Source organism: Balaenoptera musculus, chromosome 10 (assembly GCF_009873245.2).
Source record: "Balaenoptera musculus isolate JJ_BM4_2016_0621 chromosome 10, mBalMus1.pri.v3, whole genome shotgun sequence".
Classification (NCBI taxonomy): Eukaryota; Metazoa; Chordata; class Mammalia; order Artiodactyla; family Balaenopteridae; genus Balaenoptera; species Balaenoptera musculus.
Window position 1 is genome coordinate 42,577,540 of NC_045794.1, and position 11,158 is coordinate 42,588,697.

At 56.1% G+C, this 11,158-nt stretch overlaps 1 protein-coding gene across 1 annotated transcript; it reads right to left on the reverse strand.

Moving 5' to 3' along the window:
• Positions 1-1,505: 1,505 nt before the first annotated feature.
• Positions 1,506-8,727, reverse strand: KRT8 (keratin 8). The gene is made up of 9 exons (XM_036867265.1): positions 8,279-8,727; positions 5,667-5,875; positions 4,962-5,022; positions 4,355-4,450; positions 3,611-3,775; positions 3,211-3,336; positions 2,408-2,628; positions 2,211-2,269; positions 1,506-1,915 (listed from the first exon to the last, which is right to left on the reverse strand). The coding sequence occupies exons 1-9, from the start codon at positions 8,621-8,623 to the stop codon at positions 1,728-1,730; spliced, it is 1,470 nt and encodes a 489-aa protein (XP_036723160.1). The 5' UTR covers positions 8,624-8,727; the 3' UTR covers positions 1,506-1,727.
• Between the last annotated feature and the right edge of the window lie 2,431 nt (positions 8,728-11,158).

The following is an 11,158-nucleotide window of genomic DNA, read 5'->3' on the forward strand; positions in this document are numbered from 1 at the left end:
GGACTGGGTGGAGGGGGCGGAGGAGGTAGAATGCCTGGGCTCGGTCTGGAAGCAGCTCCATTGAGGTGGGCAGCTAGGGAGGTAGTGAGATGGGCCCCTGGGTGGGAGCCCAGGGCCTGGGAAGCCTAGAGCCCAGGGAAAGGAGCCCTGGGAGACCTCACAGCAGGACCAGAACCTGAGCTTCCTGCGCCAGGCTGTCCCAACTACTGGACCCTCTGCATAGGTTTGTTCATTCTCCTTTAGTGTTTGGGAAAGTCTGAAAATGCCCCCGTCTCAGCCGTTCTAAGTAAGGGCATGTTCCACACTTAGTCCAGCACTAAGGGGCCAGCGTGTCTGCCGCGTACCCCACGGTGGTGGCAGCGGAGCCACTGCTCCACCCAGCCCCGCCCCTGCCCCAACGAGACAAGCAAAACCCCTTTACACACTTCACAGGACCCATCCACACCCAAATACACACAGCACGCCCTCCACCTGCAAACACAGAACGCACACACCCTTTACATACACAACTGTATATGGTACAAACGCTGCATGTAAATGGGTGGAAAGGGCTGGTGAGGAGCCATGGGGGGTGGGTGTGACTGTGAGTGAAGCACGGAAGGGGTCATCTGTCAATGCCAAATCCTATACTATCTTGGCTTTTAGAAATTGTGGGTGTGACACACCCAGCTGCCGAGAATGGACTTTGGGCCTCCGAAGGGATGGGAAAACCAAGATTCTTTGTCCCCAGCTGCTAAGGAATGAAGATGTACAGAGACATCTCTGGCCACCGAGGAAATGCCATGTGCCTCGCTGAGGAGGAGGACAGGCTTGAGAACTGGACGGTCCTGGGTTCGAATCCCAGATCAGCCGCTTTTTTTTTTTAATAGGGAATTTTTTTTTAATTTATTTATTTTATTTATTTATTTTTGACTGCATTAGGTCTTTGTTGCTGCGCACAGGTTTTCTCCAGTTGCGTCAAGCGGGGGCTACTCTTTGTTGAGGTGCATGGGCTTCTCATTGCGGTGGCTTCTCTTGTTGCCGAGTTCGGGCTCTCGGCGCGCGTGCTTCAGTAGTTGTGGCCCACGGGCTTAGTTGCTCCGTGGCATGTGAGGTCTTCCCGGACCAGGGCTGGAACCTGTGTCCCCTGCATTGGCAGGTGGATTCTTAACCACTGCACCACCAGGGAAGCCCCACTTTTTAATTAGGCTAATTACTTGGTCTCTCTGGCCCTGGTCCTGATGCCGACCTCCTGTGAGGTCTATAGGAAAGGAAACCTCCTGATGTTCCAATCTAAAACCTGCTCTGCTCCCCAACAGGGTTTGTTGCACAGATCAAATGAAATGGGGTATTTGAAACCAAGGCATCAACGAGGTTTTTCAGCAAAGAAGTCTCTCTGGGAACAGCCTGGAGAAGGCCAGGCTTTCCTCCACGTGTCCCCCAACCCCAGCCTTCTGATCCCAGAAGGAGGCCTCCTAACCACCTCTCTCCCACCCCATTGACAGACAAGGGCTGCACACAGCAAAATGTGTTGGCAGAGCCAGCTGAAGCTTTATTCTGAAAAAGACACTTGGATTGGCTTTTAGTTGGGGGCGTGGGCAAGAGAGGGAGCCCCAGGCAGTTGACTCCCCCAGGGGTGGGCTAAGGACGGGACTGAGCCTCAGGTCTTTGGTTCCAACACTCCCCTGCATAACTCCTTCTTGCAGGAGCAAGTGAGAGGGGAGGCTGGGAGGGATCGCAGGAGCCTTTCACTTGGGCAGGATGTCAGAGGACTCGGACACCAGCTTCCCATCACGGGTCTCAATCTTCTTCACAACCACAGCCTTGGAACTGGTACGGCTGAAGGAGCCAGAGGCCCCTCCAGAGCCCAAGCTGGACTGGTAGGAGCTCAGGCCGTAGTTGAGGCCAGGGGTCCCGTAGGCTGAGGTCAGCCCACCTGGTCAGGAACAGAGGCAGCCACATGAGCACAGGAGCCCATGCACACATCAGGTGCCACGCCCCCTTCTCCCTGCTACTCCGAATGGATGCGGTCCCCAGGGATAGGGAACCGCCCTGGTTCACTCCTCCAAGATGGTTGGGGAAAACCAGGAGCAGGGCGGGAAAGAGCTTTGCTATCAGCTACGTGACCTTGGACAAGACATTTAACTGGGCCCCAGGTTCCTCAGCTATACCGGAGGGAACTGTATAGGAGCTGCCCTCCTGCCCTGCCCCCCCAGGACCAGGACACTCACCTGAGTACCCGCTGGTGGTCTTGGTGTGGATACTCATGTTCTGCATCCCAGACTCCAGTCTGTACCCAGAGGACACACGGGATGTCAGGACCAACCCCTGGCCCTAGCCCAGGACAACAGGACTCAAGTCCCACCCTTCCCCACCCCAGGTCCCAGGGATGGGGCCCCAGGGCCGGCCAGAGAACGCCCACACCCACCGGCTCTCCTCGCCCTCCAGCAGCTTGCGGTAGGTGGCGATCTCCACGTCCAGGGCCAGCTTGACGTTCATCAGCTCCTGGTATTCGCGCAGCTGCCGTGCCATGTCCTGCTTGGCGGTTCTCAGAGCGGCCTCCAGCTCGGCCAGCTTGGCCTGAGCATCCTTGACGGCCAGCTCCCCACGCTGCTCGGCATCGGCGATGGCGGCCTCCAGGGAAGCCCTCTGCGGGGGGAGCGGACAGGTAAGCAGTTAGAGCAGAGTCTGCTTGCCTCCTCCCCTCCTCCCCCTGCACCCGCCCTCCCTTTCCCCTCCTTTAGGGACCCCCTCTCCCTGACCTGCACTAACCAACTCCACCTGGCTCAATCCCAGAAAATGCTACAGGTGGGTGAGATTCAGGAAGCAGAATGGTGAAACATGAGCAGCTTGCAGGCCCTTCCCCGCACAAACTTCTCACCTGGGACGCTGTGCGGTATTATCCCCACCCCCAGCTGGACTAGATCTCTGCTTTCTAAACTTCCTTAAAGCATCAGAGCCCAATCTTACCCTGATACATAAGATAGATATAATAAAGTAGGCTTGGGGGACCCATTCTGGACCCCCAACCTACCTGCCAGGCCCTCACAGAGGGGCCTCCTCAGCACCCCTCAGCCTCCCAGGAGCAGTCTGGACTCTAGCTGCCCCTCCAACTCCTGACTCTGGTCTAGGATTCCTTCCCCAACCCCCAGACCCCTCACTCCTCCTGCATTATCTCCTCTCACCCGGAGGTGTCCCAAGACCCTCTCCCACCCGCAGCCCAGCCCATACCTGGCCTTTGAGGCCCTCGATCTCAGCCTGGAGTCGGTTGATGTTCCGGTTCATCTCGGAAATCTCCGTCTTCGTGCGACGGAGGTCATCCCCGTGCTTCCCAGCCAATGTCTGCAGCTCCTCGTACTGCAGATGTGAGAGAAGGAGTGAGGTTGAGAGGGGACCCCCCGGTCCCTCCAAGGGAGAATGCCCTCTCAGCCAAGTCACCGGAACCCAGGTCATCTCTCCCCCACCCCCCTCTACACCTCCGGGCACAGGGTCATCCCTGTCCCCCAGCACTGCTCGGCAGCCCAGCTCGCAGCAGGCAGAGTCAAGTTTGAAATCCTGCTCCCTCCTCGAGGACTAGGGCACAGAACTAGCCAGAAGGGGAACACCAGCCTATAGTGACCCTGCTCTTCACCTTGGTCTGGTACATGGTCTCAGCCTCAGCCCGGCTGCGGTTGGCGATCTCCTCGTACTGGGCCTTGACCTCGGCGATGATACCATCCAGGTCCAGGGAGCGGCTGTTGTCCATGGACAGGACCACGGAGGTGTCAGAAATCTGCGACTGCATCTCGCGGATCTCCTGTGGTGGGGAGGGGAGGTGGTGAGGCCCTGGGCCCGCACACAAGGAGTTCCCTTCTGCAGAAGGGCCTTCCATAAAGGACAAGACAGTGGGAGTTAGGGCTGGAGAGAAGGCAAAGTTCCTAAAGAAGGAAGATGGGTCAAAGACCTCGAACTTGGAGGGAAGTGAAATGAGGCCGGGATAAAAGGAAACCTGGCTTTGGGTGAGAAACCAGAGGGGCAGTGCCCTTCCGCACTCTCAGCTACCAGTATGGCGCCCACAGAGGGCTCTCATTCGGCCCAAAGAATCTAAATAAGGCCCTGGGGACAGAGCAGGCCTGAGCTGCAGCTGGGTCACCACTCTGTGTATGACGACCTTGGACAGGCTATTTCAGTTCTCTGAGCCCATTTTCTCATCTGTGAAGTGGGATAATAAACCCTCCCTCACGCAGGGGGACAGAACATATAGAACATCCGTGCCGGGCTACTATTGGCAGCTGTAATTATTCAGTGGTGGGCCCTTGTCTGTTGGTGCGCTGGGGGCTGGGAGGGGCCCCTGATGGGGCTGGGGAACCTCAGTCTCCAGTGCCCAAGAACGTACCTCTTCATACAGTTGCCTGTAGAAGTTGATCTCGTCAGTTAGCCCTTCCAGGCGGGACTCCAGCTCTACCTTGTTCATGTAAGCTTCATCCACATCCTGCAGGGCAGGGGGAGGGGAGCCTGAGCTGAGTGCCCACTCCTGACCCCAAGCCGGGGGCACCCAATGGCCTGGACTTAGAACTTTCTAAGTAATTGTCTTCTCCCCCTCACTGTGTGTGGCCTGACCCAGTCCAGTCTCTGCCCCATCACACCTGCATCCCCAGCCCCAGGCCTTTTACCTCTGCTTTCTACACACCCTTCCCTCTCCCCCACTCCCCTCCCCTCCTCCTTCTCCTCCTCTGTCCTCCTCCTCCTCCTCCTCCTCCAGGAAGCCTTCTATAGCCAGACCTCAAATTCTACTGCTCCGTTTTCTTAACCATGTCCCAACATTGATGTCCAGAGTTCTGTCCAAATGCACCTAACTACCTCTCTGTCCTTCTATGCTAGATACCTAGGAGGCACCCAAATGTTGTCCCATTACTTAGAAACATTTAAGAACAGAAAGCCTCTAGCCTGAGTCTCTAAGCGCCAGCCTCCAGTGTCTGATGGGGGAAGGGGTACTCCCTCACCTTCTTGATGATGACAAATTCATTCTCCATGTCTGTGCGCTTTTGGATCTCTTCCTCATACCTGGTGAGAAAGAGATATAATCAGAGGATGGAGGCAAAGGTGAGGTTGCTGTGGGTCTTTCGAGGGGGGAAAGGATAGCTAGAAAATTCAGTTAATGGAAATGCAAGAAGATATGAGATGGCTGGTCTGGTCCTTCTGCCCCAACCAGCTACTGTTTCCCCACCCTTACTCCATGCTATCATCAGCAAGTGGGGAGGCCTGGAGCAGGAAATCTCTCTCCAGATCCACGAATACACATTGGATTAGGCATATGAGGATTAGCAACAGGCACTGACATGAAACCTCAGACAGAACTTTCTGGAATGTGCTGGAAATCAGGGGTAAGGAAGAAATAGAGTCTAGGGCTATTAGTATACAAGAGAGTCCTGTTGGCTACCTCTGTCTCCCATTTTAGGTTTACTGTGTAAACGTTAGCAGATAATTTGTTGTCCAAATCGGGACAGCTCTGAGATTGAAGGGGGAAGGGAGGTGCTATTAACAATGGACATAAACCTAGACTGTCCTGAAAAAACCTTGTCCTGGGGTCACCCTAATTATATAAGACTGCACTGCCCAGCAAGCAGAGGGCCTTGGTGTCTTAGGCCTCTGGTCCCAAGGGGCCGGGCAGGGTGGGATGACTTCAGTTGGGGAGGACAGAGGCTCACTTGGTCTTGAAGTCCTCCACCAGCCCCTGCATGTTGCCAAGCTCCACTTCCAGCTTCATCTTCTCCTGGGCCAGCGTTTCCAGCTGCCGCCGGAGGTTGTTGATGTAGCTCTCAAACATGTTGTCTATGTTGCTCCGGGCTGTCTTCTGCTGCTGCAGGAGGTTCCATTTGGTCTCCAAAATCTTGTTCTGCTGCTCCAGGTGCCGTACCTGCATGAGGAGGCAGAAAGGTCCACATCGCACATCAGGCCAGGGCTCAAAGTCTGGCGTGAAGCAAGCACTGTCTTTTCCCCTCATCCACTCCCCAAGCAGTGGGGTCTCCGGAACCCCATTAGTGCTGAGTTGGGGGGAGAGAAGGGGATACATGGTTGTAAGAGGATAGCTAGCAGTTATGTTGAAGCTATATTTGCAAAACAAATGGGTCTTATTGACTTAGATTGTATATTGCAGTCAATAAAAGCAGCCAAGTTATAATTAACACTATATATGATTGAAAAAAATGTAGATTGTTCACAGCAAATAATATTATCATCATGATTATTATTTGGAGTGGCTTTGAGGGACTCATTGACTATAAGGAAACTTTAGCCCTACAGCCTGGAGAGCATTCGCCAGAAGACCTAGGTTTTAGCCCAACACTGCTACCTGATCTTGAATTGCTTCCCTTCTCTGAGCCTGGGTCTCCTCAACCCTGCAGTGGCCTAGAAGAACTCAGGCGAGCCCTATCCAGAGCCCCACCCCTGTGCAGAAGTCACTTTTAGCTGGGGAAGAGGCAAGAAACAAGGTAAATCTGTCTGCAAACTGAAGACCCTCCTCCCCACAGCCCTCCCTTTGAGTTCTCCAACATCCAACCCCACCCTACCCTACCCTACCCTTCCCCGAATCCACAATCCTGTCCTCCTGTCCCAAACACAGAGGTCCTAGGTTCCTTGGGGCTCAAGGAATCCAGATTTTAGGATGAAATTAAGGCATGTTGGAAGGGAAATTTTTAAAAAGAAAGAATAATAAACTGGTTCCAAGAAGAGGAATGACTTTTTCTTTTTTTTTTTTAAATCAACCCAAAGTTGGACTTCTTTTAAATTGGGAGGACTTAGAAGGTTATCTTAAGGGTCTGGTCCAGATCCAGCAAATCCCTCTCTGTAAATCCCTTTCTTCCCCAGCTCATTCTGCCCCAAAATTACAAAAAATAAGTGATAATAACATTTAGCCTTATTAGACTGTTTAATGTAGGCCAAACACTGCTAAGCTCTTGCATACATTATATGCTTGAATAGGCAAAACCTCTTTAACTTAGGGATTAGAGTGCCCATTTTGTAGATGAGGAAATCAGATTTAGCAAGGTAGTCCATCAAAGGAAAGGGCAGAGCACTGGGAACCTTCGGCCTGTGCTTAGTTACTCACTGGGAGGACCCCAGAGCTAGCAAAACGCAGTCAAGAAGTAAAGTGAAGGGTGCTTAAAGCCAAGGAACCAGCAAGCACTTCCCAAAATCAGGGGAGCGCCGGTTTCCTGGGGCACTCCAATTCCTAAAGGCGCTAATCTGCCCCAGGATTTCCCTCCTTCCGCTCCCGAAATGCCTCCCAGGAGCCAGTCAGCAGGGAGGGGCTGATCCTCCTGCGCCCTGGGGGCCCTGGGGCCCCTGAGGAGGCAAACCCCCAGGCTGCAAAACCCGGCCTGGCGCCTTCCCTGGGAAAGCGGAGCCAGTTCGTTGGGGCGGAGCCGGGGTGGTAGGGAAGAGTGAGAGGGGACAAGGGCCGAGCGGGGAGAGGGGCGTTGGCGGACAGACGCCTTATCTAAAGCCGTAAATCGTGGGGTTTAACAGGACGTGAAACGCAGATGGGGTGTCGCACGCCCGCAGACTTTGAATCCTGGATGGATCTTCCTGAAGCCAGGCCCTGGCGTCCACCCCACCACGATACACGCCCCCAGGCAGAGGAGCGAGTCCCCAGTACCGCGGGCCTCGGCCCCTCAGCCCTCGGCGGGGGCGGGTCTCGGCCCCGCCCGGCGCCGCCCACACGGCCGGCTCCCCGGGCCCTGGCCAAGTTATGACTCATCTTGATGCCCCCAACACTCGGGCCCCGGTACGCAGAAGGCCTGGATCAATATTTGCCTGTTTGAATCAAGACAGCCGCTTCGCTCTCCCAGAATCCTATCAATCTCCTATTTAAAAAAAAAAAAAAAAATTTAAAGCACAGGAGCACAGTTGAGAAGCCCTTGGGGCCATGCTAGGGAGAAGGGTGAACCTGAGGGAGGAACTGCCCTCCCACCCGCCAGCTGAACAGCTGGGACTCTTCCAGAGCTGAAAGCTTTACAGACGATCAGACCTCGAGTTGGGGTGAGATGGGCGAGTGAGGGAGGGAGCCCCAAGATTTAGAGTCAGAAGCCGCCCGGACCCCCTCTCTATCCCTTCCCCAGCCCAAACCAAAGTGCATGGGGCGGGGGGGAGGGCGCCGAGACATCCGTCGGAAGCGGGAGTGCGGCCAGAGTGGGTGGGGCCCAGCAGGACGCCAGGGAGGGCCTGGAGATGTGCCCACGGAGGGTGGGGTGACCAAGAGAAAGGGCTGGGATCCTGGTCCGGCCCCAGGCACCAACGGCCACGCAGGGGGAGCCCTCACCTTGTCGATGAAGGAGGCGAACTTGTTGTTCAGGGTCTTGATCTGCTCTTTCTCCTGGGTGCGCACGGCCTGGATGTCGGGGTCCACCTGCAGCTTGAGGGGGCTCAGCAGGCTCTGGTTCACCGTGACAGCTGTGAGGCCCCCCAGACCCGGGGCCCCACTGTAACCTCCAGCCAGACTCATGCTGCTGCCCAGGCCGCCCCGGAAGCTGCTGCTGCTGCCCACCCGGGAGAAGGCCGAGGAGCTGATGCGGGTGCCCGGCCCACTGGTGTACGAGCGGCTGCTGAAGGACCGGGGGCCGGAGGTGGACACCTTGTAGGACTTCTGGGTCACCCTGATGGACATGGTGGAGGCTGGAGAGGAGGCGAGGAGGCCGAAGCACACAGAGACTCGAGGAGTTGAGAAGCTGCTCCTAGGTGGGGTACAGCTCCCCGGATGGCCTTTTATAAAAAAGAGCCCAGCCCATGAGGAGGGGATCGGCCTTGTAGCTGAGTGGCTAGGCCCTGAGGGGGCAGGGCCTAACCTGACACCTGCCACCTACAGGCCGGACTCAGGTGGGGGCAGCAGAGAGCTGCTCCCGCCGCGGAGCCCACTCCTGCACCACCCCAGAGCCCAGGAAAGGGTAATTCAGTGAATGTGAGAAGTGCAAGGACTGCCGGCCTCTACCTGCTCCCTAACAGAGCCTTGCGGGGTGGCCCAGCCACTGCAACCCTGAATCCTGGGTCTTATCTCCTTCCCTCCTGTGGGAAATAAATGCACAGACTGGGGAGCAGAGCAGGAGAGGGATCTGTGGCATTTGGGTCTCCTCTGAGCAGCTGACGCCCCAGAGACACCACCCCGTGTCCTTCGTGTTCTTCTCTCCACTTCAAGTGATTATGAAGGTCTGCCCAGGTTGGAGGACGGGGCTGGGTTCCAAATCCTTGAACCCGAGGTCAGCCATTTGCCTAGTCTCTCCTCAGTTACTGCTGTGCCCTCAGCCCTTGGTGTAATGCCAAGAGGGGCTGGGTAAACATTTATGGAATGAATGAATGAACACACACACACACAAACACACACACACACACACACACACACACACACACAGAGGCTGTCCTCCCTCTGGGGCTGTACGTGCAAGTTAAAGTGAGGTCCAACACAGCACTTTTCCTGGACACAACCCCGTGTCCTTCTCTCTTCCCAAGATCACAGGATTCCCCGGGCCAGGCTGAAAGGCACAGAGAAGGATGAACAAGAGCAAACGTGCAGACTGGGAGAGCTCAGGAGAGCAGGCAGCTACGTCGCCGGGACTTCATCTCATCACTCTCCTTGCTGCTTGGGGGAGTCATTCCCATAGCTCCCAGTGGGTGAGTCACAGGAAAGGAGGCAGGACTGTGGAGTGGGGGGCACCGATGGTGAGTCAACCTGCAGCCACCTGGGCTCTCCTTCTCTTTCTCTTCCCAGGCCCCCAGATGGCCAGAGGAGAAGGGGAAGAGTCCCTGCACCTGTCTCCCCAAACCCATTATGAGAATGAGTCAGGAGAGTGGGTTGGGGCACAGCATGCACCTGCAGAAAGCTGGAGAATGGGGAGCTGAGTAAGGCGCCCCAGGCCTGGGTGGGGCCGGGTGGGGCAGGCTGTGGGTGGAAAACAGGAGGTTTGGGTCCCGGAGGCAGAGATTCCAGCTTCGGTTCTCTAATGGCTGGGGCTAGATTCTCTGAAAGATCCTGCAGGGCATGAAGTGGAGACTGGATGGCTGTTAACTAGAGACCAACAGATCCCCTGGGGGTAGAGGGACAGGTGGCCCACAGTCCCCAATCCCCAACCCAGGGGAGAGGGTGACTGCTACCCCGACTGCCTATCACGAGGGGGCAGATGTGCAGATGCCTCCCCATCCTTCTCCAGTAAAGACACCCAGGGTTCCAGAGGACAGGCAGAGAGACCCCTACAGAGGGACAGCGAGACCAGAAGCCCCCTCCTTGGAAGACAGACAAATCCAAAAAGACAGACACACAGATAAGCTCCCCTCGGATCACACACACCAGATCACACACACGTACACACAAAAGGACACACTTTGAAGTCCCTTCCGGAAAGACAAAGCCGAAGACTCTTAGAGGGGACACAGTGACCACATCCCTTTCTCCCCTCCCCTCTTTTCTCCTCGCCACTCTCCCCAGCCCTGGCCTCCTGCCACTCGGAACCAGGAAATACCTGTTTGTACCAGGCCCTCTCTCAGCGCCTTTAAACAATGCTTAATTTTCCAAGGAGTGATTTGAATGCAAGCTACCCCTTCCCCAACAAACTCCCACACCGTGCAGGGCAGAGAGACTTCACCTTCCTGAGACCAAAGGGAGGGGTATGGGCCCGGTGCCAAATCAGGCACAGAGAAGGCGGAAGGAGAGAGGGAGGGGCTGGTCAGACAGGTATGGCAGCCCTGGGGAGGGAGGACGACCAGCTCCCCACTTCTCCTCCCCAACAGAGTACACCTGGGCAGACTTGGAGGGGAGAGACCTCACCTGAAGTCCTGAGCACAGAACTGCAGCCCAGAGCCCTCCCTGAAATCTCAGCCCCTCCACCCGAACTCACCTGGTTCCCTGGTTCCAGGAGTGCCTTTTGTTTAAGGTGAGGACAAAGCCGGCTACAAGGGACCCTGTGGTTTTCAGGCTGTAGGGCAGCCCAGATCTCACCCAGGGGGAGTCCCTCTTTGCTGGGGCAACCCAGAACAATGCAGGGCCGGAAGTGTTTGCATCTCACTTGTTAGCTCCCTGTTGCCCAGAGACCCCAGACAACCCCTCCCCCATGCCCCAAGCCCAGCCTTGGCGCAAGAGAAAGACCAAAGCTGCCCTCTCCTGTGGCCTCTGCCTGGGATTCTGGGGTGGAGGCAATAGGGGGAGGCCCCAGGA

Bases quoted from the DNA above. Each gene is read 5' to 3' on its own strand.
- KRT8 (XM_036867265.1), bottom strand. From the start codon at position 8,623: ATGTCCATCAGGGTGACCCAGAAGTCCTACAAGGTGTCCACCTCCGGC. The intron at 4,451-4,961 runs GTGAGGGAGTAC...CCTGCCCTGCAG, and splicing joins AATTTGTCATCATCAAGAAG to GATGTGGATGAAGCTTACAT. The intron at 3,337-3,610 runs GTGAAGAGCAGG...TCACATCTGCAG, and splicing joins AGACCATGTACCAGACCAAG to TACGAGGAGCTGCAGACATT.